General features: G+C 40.0%; 3 protein-coding genes across 4 annotated transcripts in view; 2 read left to right on the top strand and 1 right to left on the bottom strand.

The window, feature by feature from the left end:
• Nucleotides 1-15183, bottom strand: part of VPS37A (VPS37A subunit of ESCRT-I) — a 74104-nt gene that overhangs the window by 1830 nt on the left and 57091 nt on the right. Inside the window, exon 14 of one of the 2 annotated variants that reach the window (XR_014019127.1) lies at nucleotides 11238-11370. The gene's annotated coding sequence lies outside the window, so the exon portion shown is untranslated. Of the gene's footprint in view, nucleotides 1-9952; nucleotides 11371-15183 lie in introns of those variants that run through there. The other variant, XR_014019128.1, reaches the window with a different exon arrangement.
• Nucleotides 1-15183, top strand: part of MTMR7 (myotubularin related protein 7) — a 91710-nt gene that overhangs the window by 58811 nt on the left and 17716 nt on the right. The gene's annotated exons all lie outside the window — the stretch shown is intronic.
• LOC308634971 (vesicle-associated membrane protein 3-like) lies at nucleotides 7966-10221 on the top strand. The gene has a single exon (XM_081269204.1). The coding sequence runs from the start codon at nucleotides 8111-8113 to the stop codon at nucleotides 8420-8422; it is 312 nt and encodes a 103-aa protein (XP_081125330.1). The 5' UTR covers nucleotides 7966-8110; the 3' UTR covers nucleotides 8423-10221.

The raw sequence follows: 15183 nt of genomic DNA, 5'->3' as shown, positions 1-15183 counted from the left end.
GTCCAGAATATCACTGGTTAGCACAGGAGGATGAAGGGTGATATTTTCTATCCTCTCATTTATAGAATATTTGCTCTATTTTTTTTTAATGATACACATTAGTTATCCACAGATTCTGTGGGTTAGGACCCTAAACATGTGTCATGTGTAAGTGGGAAACTGGAGACCCCCTTCTGGGGGCTGGAGGAGGCTGCAGTCAGCATCATCTGGGCTCTGTTCTCCTCAGGAGGCTCGGATGGGGGAAGGAGCTGCTTCTGAGCTCATTCATGCTCTTGGCAGAATCAGCTGAAGGCCCCACATTTTATTGGCTGGAGTCCACTCCCAGGTCCGGAGGCTGCCACAGCTCTGCCACATAGACTTCTACATAAGCTGGTCACACATGACAGTTTGCTTCTTCAAGGCCTGTAGCAGTGCCTCTCCTGGTCTATTTCAGTTGGAATTAAGACATTAAAAAAAAATCCTTCCCATTATTACATAACAAAGCAGGATTTGAACCTTGTACCTTCTGTCATGTTACAGTGATCCTTGTTTTGTGGTTCTGATATTAGATAGGCTCACAGAAAACCACCACACACAGTAATGATGACAAAACATTTTTCAAAAGATTACTGTGTACTCAACACCAAAATTTTAAAAGTTTACTGTGAGCCTTGGTGAGATCATGTGATGGCTGCTCTTATTCTCTTTTATAGATGAGGAAATTGAGGCACAGAGGCTAAGTACCAGTGTCAGCTCACAATAATAAGTGATAGAACTGAGATTATTACCTCATTAGTGTGAGTTCAATCACCACACTCTTAACCACTCAGCTTTACTGCCTCCCTGGGGAGTGGGAGAGGCCTAAGTATGAAAAGACCTAGGTTTAGGTTCTTGCTTTAGACCTCAAGTAAGACTAATACTTCTCATTTCCTGTATGTGTAAAGCAACATCAGTAATATGTTTTCTCTATTTAATTCAGACTTATTAAAAGGATTCCTTGCAAACTACCAACTGCTTTTCAATATGAGGAGCAAATGCTTTCTCTTGGGAAGCAATACGTATTTAAAAATAAGTACTGGTGGGCTGGGGTAGTAGCTCAGTGGTAGAGCGCTTGCCTAGCACATGTTTAGGCATTGGGTTTGATCCTCAGCATCACATAAAAATAAATAAATAAAATAGAGGTATTGTAGTCATCATGCCCAGTGTCAGTTGGGCATTTTGGGCTAAAAAATATTTAAAAAATAAAAATAAATATAAGCACTGGAAGGCTGGGGAAAAAAGCTCAGTTGGTAGAGTGTGTCCCTTGTATGCACAAGGCCTTGGGTTCACTCTCCAGCACCACAGGAAAAAAAAGAATTAAAAATAAGCATTGGATAAAATGGATAGGTTGATGATGAATTCAGTCAGGCAATTATTTGATAGGTCCTTTCCTTTCTAAATTTTCATAATTTTTCTATTCAAAATACAGCACGATTTTCAGAGTCATGTAGGTGCTTGCCTCACAGTGTGGTCTGTATCCATTCAGTGCAAGTTCATAAAAAATGATTTAATAAATATGTCAGGCCTGTGGGCATTGTCTAAGAAAGTTATTTTATAGAGTTACAGATGTTAGCCTGACAACAGACCAGATGGAAGTGGGCCCAGAGCATGTGCAACAAAGGCCCAGTGTCATTTGGGCATTTGGGGCCATACTGCAGTGAGGTGCTATTTGAAAGGGGGCCAGGCTGATTCCATGTAAAATATTGAAGTCTTTTATAGGAGGCCCCAAAATGTAACCTCCCCCTTTATTTTGGTAATATTTTCTGAAATTGTGTGTATTAACAGTGGAGAATGTTTTTTGGCAAAATCGGGTGTCTCTAGAGATCATATAATAATCTGTTCTTCTTTGTGAAGTTTCTTAGACTTTACTCATCAGAATCTATATTAGGTGTAGAAAGAATGGTTAAAGGGGCAGAGAGCTTAAAGTATACCATGAGAGGAACCCTCTTGGTGGATATTTCTTGGAGTACATCATAGGAGGCACCATGTTGGTAGGTATTACTTGGAGTTTATCAAAGGATGCCCATCTTGGTGGGTATTATTCAGAGTTTTTCATGGGAATATACCATCTTGGGGATATTACCTGGAGTATATCATGAGAGGCCCATCTTGGTGGGTATAATGGTCATATAATTGATTCCTGCGCTAGTCTTTCTGCCAGGTTGCCTTGGGGCCATGGTCTACACGGGAACAGTCCCTAACACACAGCTCCAAGGTTTCCATGAAATATTTCTCTCTGCTCAGAGAACTGCTCCATAGGTTCAAAAGTCCTTTCTTTTTTTATACTTTCTTCCTTACTTATGTCTTTATTAGTGATGGCTAACTCAGCCTTGATGAAATGGAAGATTTCTACCCTTCATAGATATTTCAAATTTAAGTTTTTCAGTTTAAATTAAGTATTTCCTATTATATTGTCTATAAATTTATGCTTGGAAGTTTTACTAGATATGAATTAATAAAGTCTATAAAGTTTCTTTTTTAGTTCTCCATGATATTTTGCCATTATTAATTCTTTGATTACTAAGCTATTAGATGGGACAACCAATAATGTCCTGAAAATCTGGGTATTTCTCATCAGAATTTAGCACCATGGCTTCGTTTCTACATGAAAAACCCTAGTCTCCTTAAAGTAGAACTAGAAGACTTCACATAGAAATAGTAGTTGTCAGGCTTTGTAATGAGTCCTCTACTGGGCCAATAGATCTATCTAGTCAGGATTTACTTGTTATTATTGCATGATCATTTGGAGAAAAGAAATGGATCAAGAATGTGTACTTGGCTTCGGTGTGCTATTGGATGAGGATTTAGAATTTGGCTGCAGGAGCCCTGAATGTTACCAATCGAGAGAGTAAGCTCAGTGTCCTAAGTGCTGAGGCATAGGGGACAAGCATGCTCTTTGTGGATATATGTGCTATGAATCATCCGTGGATGATTTAGTAAATTTCCTTAAGCAACTCTTTCCAATCTGAAAATTGGGAGTAAATAAACCCTGTATGGTAGATAATATATAAAGAGCTTCAGGCCTAATTTCTGATTATAGTAAGTACTTAATAAAAATGAGCTACCACATTTGTCTCAGACATTCATCATTCATTAAACAGTAATTGAGGTGGTCAATATGCTGGGCATTGGATAGACAAATGCTTTATTCCTTAATACACAAAGAAGTAGCCAATTTTGATAAAAGGCAAAAAGTCATGATAGGAAGGAAAGATCATGCTTGCTTTAGTAGTGATCTCAGCATGGACTGTCCTGAGTAAGTCATGGCTGGATGTTGTAACTGGATGTCAAAGCTAAAGACTTCATTTCCAGGAAACATTATCAAAGGAGAGGACAAGAGCGACCAAAATGATTTAATGAGAGAATAGAGGCTATTTTTTAAAAATCCACATTATGCTTTCTTTTGAGATTCATGGAGACAATTCAAAGATTAATGTAAAATTTCCCACCCTCAGAATTATTGTTCTTTATCTTGTTAATCATGATTGCAAGTTTTTGGGTAACTAGGACATTTACAAAAGGAGTGCTTATAGAAGAAAGCGGCTAATTTTAGTGGCAAGATGAACTGTTTTTCCATGAAGCTGCAATTTGGGGTTGGCTGTTCAATATTTGCTTGCCAGTGACAACAGGGTCTCAAGTTTGATGAAAGTGTTGGTCCTGGGAGCTTTTTCAGCTGGAATGAGTCCTACCTCCCACATCCTCTGCGGCTTTTCTCACCACTTCAGTATTTGCTGCCAGCATCTTCATCTTACATGATTCTTAGCCTCCTCTCCAGGGCCTCCTACTAAAATATGATATCCATCCCAGGCTTCCAAGCCTCTCAACACCCCTGTCTCCTCCCAGTCTAAACTCCTGTTTCCACTTTCTTTTAAGTTTCCTATTTAGATTTATTGTCCTTAAGTCCTGCCTTCTATTTAGTTCCTGTTCCTGGCTCAGTTTGTGTATTGAGCTTTTAATTGTTTTCTTTTTTCTAGTGAAAATAATACATAACGTGGTGTGCAGGAAACTAGATACCTGTTATAATATACTTGCTGTGCCTGTTGCATCTGAGCCCTTTCCTCCTCCATCAATTGAGACAATTGTATCTACCATGTGGACTCAGTGAAGGGAAAGCCCGTGCGCCTTTTCTTACATGTGGTAGAAGTACTGTAAATGGCCACACATATTTTTTATTTGCTGCAAAATTTTATGTATACCAGCAGTAAATATTCATGTCTTACTGTTCTTAACATCCATTAACCCTAAGGTAGTACAGGTTGCCACCTTATACTGTAAATTTGTCTTTAGATACAAAGTTCACACATGGAGCAAATAAATGCTAACGGCATTCCTCGTGTGAACCTGCTGTTTGATTTTCTTTATGCTAGTAGGAATTAGTATTCATATTTGTTTATGTGTGTAAGCACACACATGTTTATTAGATGCACATGCACACACATAGGCATGTTTACTATTGTCCGTGCTAATGCAAGCAATGCTAACATAGGTGCACAGAATTTAGGCTTGATTACACCTCCTAGGCATTTTATACTATCGTCACAGTCTTTCTAATACAAAACTGTATGAAAATGACTTTCATGGCATTATTAATTACATAGAAATTCCAGAAAATATCAACAAAGTTAGAAATATTTTGAAGAATAAGCTTTAACCTTGTCATTATCCTATGGAGAAGCTTGTACACAGATCTTTCTAGTTGATGCAAATTCTCTATAAAGAGGGTCTGTGTTGGGTGACTTGGGTAGGGAGGAATGTGCTGATGGCATTAATAAGTTGAATACAATTCACTGCAGAGCTCAGAAGTTTATCCTGTGTTGCCATGGTGGTCTCTAAGTAAAAGAAGGAGACTACAAAGCAGGCTTGACTAAACATTTCTACATCGCAGGCCATAATTAAGTTCTCTTCTAATGGTTTCTCTTACTAGGATATTCACTGAAGGGAGATTGTTGTCATTTTGCCAGTTCTTTGAAGACTATCTCCTTGGTCTTGGCTTCTTGACTCCAAAATGGGAAAGAGATAAATCAAAGATCAGCAGAACTCAGCCATATGTCAGGGTAGTACATATGGTGGGGGTGGGGGGCATGCACATGTCTACTTTAGGTCTTAGGGTACAGGAGAGAACACTCCCATTGGGGTTCAAATGGAGCCTTTCTTTATGTCCTCACTGACATTACCCAGCAGCTATAATAGGAAGAAATGAGATTGGTGTAAGTAACACCCAAGTAAGACCAGACAAGGCTGTATTTCCTTCAAGTAAATTTCACATTTCTCAGGTTCTAAAATTATACATCTTTTTCCATTATTGTTTCTATATGTTTATGGGATATAGTTACCCTGTTATATAAAACAAATATCACTAGACCTGCCATTAAACTCCCGGCTAGTAAGTACAGTTCTCTGTAATTTGTGGCATATGCCTCTGATGTCAGCTGAAATGAACTTTGTTCAGCAAAATGGTTTGTAAATATTGGTTTGGGTTTGGCAACAAGAGTGAACAAATCAGTATTTCTGCCTTATCCTGAGTTTATCCAAACAAACCCAACAGTTTTATATTTAAAAACTCAGGCACTAATCGTTTCAGTCTCAAGTGTACCCCCATCTGTCAGGTGTGTTAATCATCTGCAGAGCTGTTTGCCTTGAACACTGCCACTGACCATTAGGGGAAGACACCATCTCACTTGTCATCTGGCCTGAAAACCTGGTGGGTTATTTTACAAGTGTGTGCAATTTGAGTGTTCCTGAAAAAAGAAATGTTACACGAGGATCCATTCTTAGTGTGAAAAGAAAGGAAACTGATGTGGCAAGAGCCCAGCCGCCTGTCCCTTGGCCATGTGAGCTAAATGAACAAGGGAGTGCTGGAGAATCCTCTCTCCTGGACATTGTAGGGCCTTGTTTCCTGAGCTGTGGATTCCTCTCTTGCTTTAGGCACAGGCCATCTCCAAGTTAACTGTAAAGCCTGGTATCTTTATTTTTAAACTTGCTGTCATTTCTGTGCCTTGTGGGAAGAGAAGGTGAAAAGGATCGTTTGTTCTTGGGCTGAGCTTCAGCGTTTGGATGCCAAGATATTTCTCAGGCTCCCTGGGCTTTTTGGAATAAACAAGAATGCTAACCAGCCCAGAGCCCTATAATAACAAACCGAAAGTTTGGCCTTTTTAGTGTAAAAAACTGCAAGAGAATATTATCTGTGGAAGGTTTAAAGGAATCAATTGAGTTCTGCAACTTCACACAGTGGAATGTGTGTATTTTAGGATTAAGTTGAACACTTTGGGTCATGGCCCAAAGTGGAAAGAAAGGCCAAGCAGCAGGCGCCCAGGGAGTGGCAAGAGCTCACAGAGGGTGCTGGAATTTGCCACGCTTCCTGCTGGGCTGTGTCTTTTAGCAGTGTGCATAGGCAGAGGCGAGCCTGCCACTTGGAGGGCCTGTGCAGTATCACTAGAGGACAAATCAGCTGGGCTGGGGCAAGAACAACAGGGCTCAATTTTAACTAGGAGCTGGCAGTTGGCCTTTGCATCAGAGTCAGCTCTTTGTCTTCAAATTGTGTCTGTGCTCCTATGAACTCACAGGAAGCTTTCTGAGGTGTGCCATAGTATGTTGCTATATGGGGATTGGCTCCTAGATCAACATCTGTGCCCTGTGCTTCTATGGCTGACCTGCCATAGAAGGCTCTGCATGTCCAGGCGTAAGCCAAGCCAGGCTTTCCCACCTCCTGTTCCTAATTGCCCTTTTGCCACCTTTTGAAAGAAAACACCCTTTGCCACACCCCCCAACTTTATCAAGATGTTTGATACCAGAGTGTGTAAGGAGATGTTTTGCAGTTTATTTTAGAGGTACATGTACAAAAAGGTTTGAAGCTTTCTGATCAGAATAAACTTCCTTGAGCAAACTAAATTAGCACTCTCCATGGAAGTATAGTGTAAGCCACAAGTACAGACATTTGTTATTTTAAATTTCTTGGTAGCCATATTGAAAGGAGTAGGAAGAAAGAGGCAATTTAATTTTAATAACATTTTATTTAACCTAATATGCTGAAAATGTTGTCATTTCAACATACATCTGCATATAAAACTATTAATGAGGTATTTTGTATGCTTTTTCTGTATGAAGTCTAAAACTTGATTTTTATTTTATGCCTCCAGCATAGTTCAACCCAGATCTGCCCCATTTCCAGTGCTCAGTAGCCACATGTGACTGGATGGCTACTACTATATTGGGATAGTACAATTCTAAGTGATAGCATAACCGTCAAGCTGATGGTACATATGAGTCAAATAGTACTTTGATTTGTGTTAGAATTATGAAAAATAAGACATCTGAGTTTGAGAGGCCATGGTGAAGAGCACAAGCTTAGTCCCAGCCTCATGATGGACCTGCTGGTAGACCTCAGACAAGCTATTTCACCTCTCTTGGTACTGGTTTCCATAGTAAAAATGTGACAATAATACTAGTGCCTTCCTTATAATGACTGTCTTGAGGATTAGAAAAGCTTAACTATCTATGTAAGGTACTTAGGAAAGTGGCATCTGGTATTTAAATTTTACTACAATCATTATATTATTCCTAGTATAACCCACCAAGATAGCCATGGTATGATGGCAAACACCCTAGTTTTGTCTGTCAGAATATCTGTGTTTGAGACCTTCTACTATTGATCACTTTGTATTTTAGGTTTTCTGAGCCTCAGCTTCCCCTTCAGTTGAACACCTTCTATCTCCTAAGACATTGTTCTGAATGAACAGGTAAGAACATGTATAGCTACCATTCTGGGGAGTCTTCATTATGGCAGCATAATATATATAAGTATTATCTTGTTTCATCTTCACAACAACTATTTGAGGAACATGTTTTTATTCCACTTTTACATTTGAGGAAGGCAAAAACTCAGCTGGCTGCGGGTTTCAGTGCTGGAATTTGAAAGCAGGAATGTCTGACTTCAGAGTGCCTGAATAGTGCTGTGTGCTTTATTAAGAGGGTAGAAACATAATCCAACTATGATGCTTAAAGGTGGGGACTGTGGGAAGTGATTAGGCTTAGATAAGATCCATGATCAAATTACTGGTAGCGGCAGCTCCTCGGACCCTCACCCGCCGCCAAAATGTCTGCAGGTGCGCCTGCAGGTTCCAGTGCTGCCACTGGCAATAATCGGAGAATTCAACAGACACAAAATCAAGTAGATGAGGTGGTGGACATAATGAGAGTCAACGTGGACAAGGTGCTAGAAAGAGACCAGAAGCTCTCTGAGCTGGACGACCGTGCAGATGCGTTGCAGGCAGGAGCTTCTCAATTTGAGACAAGTGCTGCCAAGTTGAAGAGAAAATATTGGTGGAAGAATTGCAACATGTGGGCAATAGGGATCAGTGTTCTGGTCATTATCGTCATCATCATCATTGTATGGAGGGTCTCTTAATGAAGAACAGGTGGAACTCAACCCTGCTGTCCAGGAAACCTCTTCAAGACGTTCGACTTCGAAACTGCTACATTATCCAGCTTACCTACTGTTATTTCCAAAATGATTTTTTTTTGTTAGTTCATGTAAAGTTTGGTTTCTAGGCTGTGTGCCTTGTTTTTTAATATGCACTCCAAACCAGAGGGCCAGCTTGCCCCCGTTTTGCACAATGCCTTTACAGATTTACCTATGAGCAACAGAGGACATCTGGACTCCAGAGTACTGTATCTAGACTTAACGTTGTCACTAATTCATTGCCATTGATTCCAGTTAAGGGAATCCATTCCAAGTTCTTTCTCCTGTCATTTGACATTATCTTCAGAGCCACATTTTAAACCTTTGGGTAATCAGATTTCCAACTTGTGCCTTCCAGGAAAAACACTACTGCCTAATACTGATCTGTGACAATAATAGGCTGTGCCTTATTTTGATACTTTTCTGGTTCCTTGTAAGCCATCTTCTTTTTGTAAGCAGTACTGACTCTTGCTGTATTTAAAATAAGATGCTGGTAAAGAATTTTTGCTCTTTCATTAGATATGAAGATGTTTACTTTCTTGTTATATATATCACTTGCTAAAATATTAATTAGAAATAACCCCTTTAAAAAGTTTTTATAGAACTATGAACATGACCAAAGTTCCTAGTTTGCCAAAAAGTTAAATATGAATAAATTTTCCTTAAGTCTGTCCCTGACAGATAAATTCAGAAAAGTGCCAAATGGAATTCAAGGTGTCCTTCAAAAGGAGAATGGTAATGTTGTGTGTGGACCTTCCACACCCTGAGCACTGCCGTGTCTCTGAAACGCTGTAGATGTCTCCCATCCCTTCTGCTTCGGCCTTTTGCAGTGGGGTTGAGAGGGGAGCGAGGCTCTCATCGTTTCCTCTCACACTTGTAAACAAAGAGTTTTCCCAGCTTCTTGCAAACCATCAGCTGTGGGCTCCATTGTCTTTCTAATAATTACTTGAGCAACAGTTTTGTAGCCCTTTAAGTAAGACCACCTGTGCAGTTGATCATTACCTAATCCAGTCCTCAGAGGTGATAGTTTTTTGAAGTCTGTTTCCTATTTTTTTTCATATTCTGCTTCTTAAATCAGTCTTCTAAATTATGGTTGTGATGAGGCATTGGTTAGCGGTGGGTGACTCTTCACAGAGGATAGCTAGCCAAGATGCCTGCTTTCTTCAGTGACAAACTGCACAGGATGCCGCTGTGGAAATAGCTATTCTCATCTGAGAGACTTTTTGTTACATACATTAGACTTAACATGAGGGTATGTGGCTTAAAGGTGGGAATTCCAGTGTGAATGAAAGCAGGATAGGAGGCACTGAGAGAGAAAAACACATGAGCTTTATTGCTCTGTGGCCCACTTTTACTAGAATGTTCTAAAATGCTTGTTTACATGCTAGTATGACTTTACAAAGCAGCAACAGCTGAGCTGCACCAGGAACTGGTTCCATTTCTTTAATATCTGTTTCCCTGATATCACTGAGATGATTTAATGTTGGAGACATGCCTTGCAGTATGCCCAGCCGTGAGAAAGCAGCTGTTGGTTTAGAGACATCTGCACACCCTCAGCACAGGGTCCCTGGCTGGGTCTGACTCTGAATCCTTGGTGCTCACCCTTCAGCCTTAATACGCAGTCCCATGTAACCCACTGGCTCTGGCATTAACCTAGGAATACCTCGCTTGTATCCGTACATTTAGATGGGAACTCATGCACTATAATGACCTGAATAAAGTGTTTATAAATATGAAAAAAAAAATTACTGGTAGTTTTAGAAGAGAAAGAGATATCACAAGATGTACACATGCTATGAGTACTCCTTGGTGATACCCTGCTCCATGTCAGGACTTTGACAGCAAGAAGGCCATCACCACATGTAGCCTTTCAACCTTGTACCTCTAGAACTGTGAGCCAAAATAAAGCTCTTTTATTTATAAAATAATCTGCCCCAGGTATTTTATTAAAGTATCAAAAAACAGACTCATACAAAGGAAATCTTCAGGTGCCAGAAATGAAGACTGTTAAAACTTTGAGCTGTTTCCAGTGGTAAAGGTTGAAGGCAAAGATGGAGGGCCATTGCTCCCAATGAAGGCTTATTCAGTGTGTTCATCATTGTTATTCTGTAACTATTATTCATGGCTGAGGCTTTTTGTACACTCTGGTTATTTCCTTTCTAGAACAGTTTAGTGTCCTCCCTGAAGTTAACACATAGTCATCTCACTGCTTTGGTTTGCTCAGTTCTCTTTGAATCACTCCTAGTCCTAGGGCAGCAGGACCAGCAGTGGTTCGAAAAGGGAGCCTTGTTTTGGGAAGGTGGGGGATGAGGATATGGGGCGGTGGTGGTGGTGTTTGGAGGAACAGAGGAAAGTCACTGATGAAGGGCTGCAGAGGGAGCTGGTCAAGATGTTTCTGGGTAGCTTCTCCTATGTTGGGCTGAGGGCAGGGCTGAAAGTTTGGAAGAAGAACTGGGTGGAAGACAGGGGGCAACCAACGCGGGGAACTTTGGGAAGGCTGGCTGTGAACTCTCTAAGATGACAAGAAACAACCTCATGCAGTGGCCAACAATAACTCATCCACAGGCCACCAGAAATGTGAATCCAAACACGCCAGGAATGCCACTCCTTTGTGTTTTACTCCACCTCCTGCTTGAGTGCAAATGTGCTGAAGTCTGTCTAGATGATGGTTCCGTTGCATCATATTCCTGGGCCAATCCTGTACCTTTTCTTCTCTACTTGCTTTTATTAGGAACACTGTTCTTAGATGTTTGCAACTTACCTTCAGTGAAGCCTTTTCTTAAGGATTCCACAGAATTATGGAAGTCTTGCTCCTAATCAGTCTTTGGGTTGCTTCTGCCAGGTGTCTGCAAGACTCACAGCCCAAACATGACCACTTCTCAGCTCCCAAGCTCCTGTACGTAAGCAGAGTGTGGGTTAGATCCTCAGCATGCCCCAGTCCAAGCCCAGGGTCTAAACATCTCAGGGTAAATTGTTATTTTCCTTATGTGGAGATCAGGCTGAGACTAGCTTAAGGTCACCGTACTGGGTCCAGGAGTGCATTTTTTTTTTTAACCCTTAAGTTTCAAGTGGGGAATCTCCTGCCCTGCTCTGGCCCAAAGTCAGGTCTGTTGTTTCTGTTCATTTGAGCACAACCTGTATTTATCCACTTCTTACTCCCCACTAAAAGGATAACAAAGTGGTTTAAAAAAAAAAAAAGGTATGTGTGTTTGTGTGTGTGTATGTGTATGTTAAAACTACAAAAGGATGAGAGAATGGAAGAGGAGGTGACAGTGACACTAATATGAAAGCTGGATAATAGATGAGTGATAAGTGACAGAAAAGATGAGAAAAAAGCTGGAATTCATGATTGGAAGGTGAGAAAAAGCAAGCCAGATGGAACTGCAGCTGTTCAGGATCTGGAAGTTGAGGTATCAGGTATCTCATATGAGGACTAGCTGAGTGTTGGTAGCCAGAAGTAGTTGTTAAGTCCCAGCCTCTCTGTCCCCTGCACTGCCAGTGAATCCTCTTCCCACACCTGCACAGGAGAAGATGGTGATGAACTTCCTGGAAAGACTGACCCTCTAGAGCACTTCTGGTATCTGAAACCCACCCAAAGCTGGCGGACCTGGGAAAGGAATACCAGGACAAAAAAGGATGGGTTAAGTGAATGTCTACAAAGGGAAGAAGAGACCTGTGGTTCCCTGCCCCAACTCCATTCTTAGGACATTGTCATCCAGTCTTATTGACTCATGCAGGTGTATGGAGATCCCTCTCTGGAACCTCCAGCCATTCCAAGAGAAGGTCTTCCATATCCTGCCATCTGTGGTGAGACTGGCCAAATCTCCCACAGCTAAGCTAGCAGCTAAGAAACCTGCCATGTACACGGCACTCCAGCCAGCCCTTTTGTGCTCCACTCTCATGTGGGAATGAACTGAGATTACCAGAAAATTGAGCAAAGCAAGCACAATATCAATGATAAGAGACCATGCACGCACACAGGCAATCTACTAAGCAAGCAAACAAAAAGAATTTAGGAGGAAAAATAAAGAAACAGATTCAATCCAGAGAGTAGAATAAGAAGAAAACAATAAAACTGGCATTAATAACCTTAAAGAAATAAAACTTGGTGAAACTAAAAAATGTCATAGTGCCAAGTGGTAGCCACAATTTTGAGAAAGAACTCTCCCACCTTCCTGGTGAGAATGCAAATGAATGCAGCCCCTTTCTAAAGCAATTTGGCAATACTTGGTACTGATGAAGATGCACTGACCCTATGGCCCATTCCATTTCATTTATGGAAATACATTTAAAGGGAGATTTTCCACAAGGAGATTATACAACAATATTTTTACTGTGCTGTTTGTAAATATTAGAATAGAGGAAAGAAATAATTGTTAACAGTAGGGGAACAGATAAATAAGATATATTCATCAAGTGGAATACTATGCAGTTACTAAAATGAATGATATTTATTGATGTGAATAGCTCAATGAAATAATGAAAAAACATCAAGTTGCAAAAGGTTATAATTATGCAAATTTTAATGCATATCTATCTGTCTATATAAGCTGTATTATTTGGGGATAATAATAGTAATAAGGGCTAACATATATAACTATCTTTGGAAAAGGGGCTTTTGTTTATCTCCATTTTACAACTAAGAAATCTAAGGCCTAGAAAGCCTAAATACTGTCCAAGCTCACACAGCTAGCATGTACGTAGTGAAAGGACAGAAATGTGTTTGGGAATGTTAACAGACTGCAAAGGAAGGAAGCAAGATGCATGGGAACATGGGACATTTTTGGTAGCATTTTCTACCTTTTTAATAGAGATTTTAAACAATTATAGCCAATCTAGTTATCTATTACGTTATTTTTTAAACAAATGTTTTAGAGCAGTTTTAGGTTCTTAGCAAAACTGAGCAATAGATAGAGATTTCCCATATATCCCCAACCCCCACAGACTCCGCCCCCCCTCCACGGTTATCAATTGGCCCCATCAGAATGGTACATTTGTAACAATGGATGAACATACATTGACACATCATCACCACAGTTTACATTAGGGCTCACTCTTATTCTACATCCTGTGGGTTTGGATAAATACTTAATGGCATGTATCCACTGTTACAGTATCATACAGAGTTCACTGCACTAAAAATTCTTATGCCCCAGCTAGTCATCTGTGTCTCCAACCTAGCCTCTGGCAACCACTGATCTTTTGACTGTCTCCAGAGGTTTTTTTGTTTTGTTTTGTTTTGTTTTAGTTATAGATGGACACAGTATCTTTATTTTACTTATTTATTTATATGTGGTGCTGAGGATCGAACCCAGTGCCTCACGTGTGCGAGGCAAGTGTTCCACCACTGAGTCCAGCCCCAGCCCCTGTCTCCAGAGTTTTGCCTCTTTCGAAGGTCATAGTTGGGAGGCTAAAGGATGTGGCATTTTCAAGTTGGCCTCTTTCATTTAGTAATATCCATTTGAGTTTCTTCCATGTCTTTTCATGTTATAATAGTTCATTTCTTTTTATTGCTCAGTAATAGTTCATTGTCCACATGTTTAATATTTAAAACATACAAATTTTAATATCTCATAAATATTTCCTCATAAAACAAGGAAAATTGTAAGCTTGAAAACACTGCTAAATACCCAGGACCTCAGGGTTGACTTGGAACTATAGCTTCTGTGAATGGCTGTGTGTATTCTCCCCTGGGCTTCAGTAGAGTACCCTTTGTGTACTTTGCCAGGTAATGAATGATAGTGTCTTCCGGCCTGTGGTGTTGGGCCTGGAGCTGGAAGGGGACAACACTGTGACCTAGCAGAATGACAGTGCTCCCAACCAGAGTGCTGCTAGAGAGAGAGAGACATCAAACACCCACTACCCCACACCCTCTGCCATTGGTTATTAGGTGCTTCCAGCAGGTCAGGCTTTTGGAAAGATTTTGGAATCTTAACTAAACATGGTCCTCATATGGCTTTCTAAAATAGGGCTTTTTTGCTGGGAATCTCTGTATTATTTCTTTCATCATTGCTGTCTCTGACTCAGAATTTAACCACTTGTGCTTTTCTGTGTGACTCTTTGGTTGCACAAAATCAGAGTGAATCCCCTGTGATCTAGCATATTTAGGGGCAGGGCTAACATATAACTATCTTTGGAAAAGGGGCTTATTTGTTAACTTACTTAACAAATAAGTTAAATATTTGTCACTAATCATTGCCATGTGCTCCATATGCACAGTGCTTTCAAAGAATTAATAAGAGTCAAATAATTTAATTTACTATATCTTCCCTATTTTAAAAATGAAAAACTGAGGCCCAAAGAGTTAAATGACATGTACAAGACAACATAGCTAATTACTGACAGAGCTGAGTAGGAAATAGGGCTCCCTCTCCTCACCTATATTTATTTCACTGCAGAGTACAAAAAAAAAAAAAAATCAAGGGAAAAAAAAACCCACCACCACCACAACAAAACTTAAAAAACAATGGGTCATTGTTTAATTTTTATGTTTGTATTATAAAACTCCTTAAAATGGGCTTTCTGGGCATAATTCTTATAAACATTGAAATGCAGAATTTGTGATATATAGCCAGAACACTAGTTCTAAAGTTTTTTCATACCTTCTATTAAAGAGGAGTTCTTGAGATGAAAGTTTCTTGTTGATGATGTTATAGGAGTGTTCACACACCTACCTCAGATATCTATGTGTATACAATATAGTTATC

This window comes from Spermophilus citellus (assembly GCF_964194105.1).
Source record: "Spermophilus citellus genome assembly, chromosome: 16".
Classification (NCBI taxonomy): Eukaryota; Metazoa; Chordata; class Mammalia; order Rodentia; family Sciuridae; genus Spermophilus; species Spermophilus citellus.
Note: the sequence above shows the minus strand (reverse complement) of the source record. Positions and strands in the feature narration are given on the sequence as shown.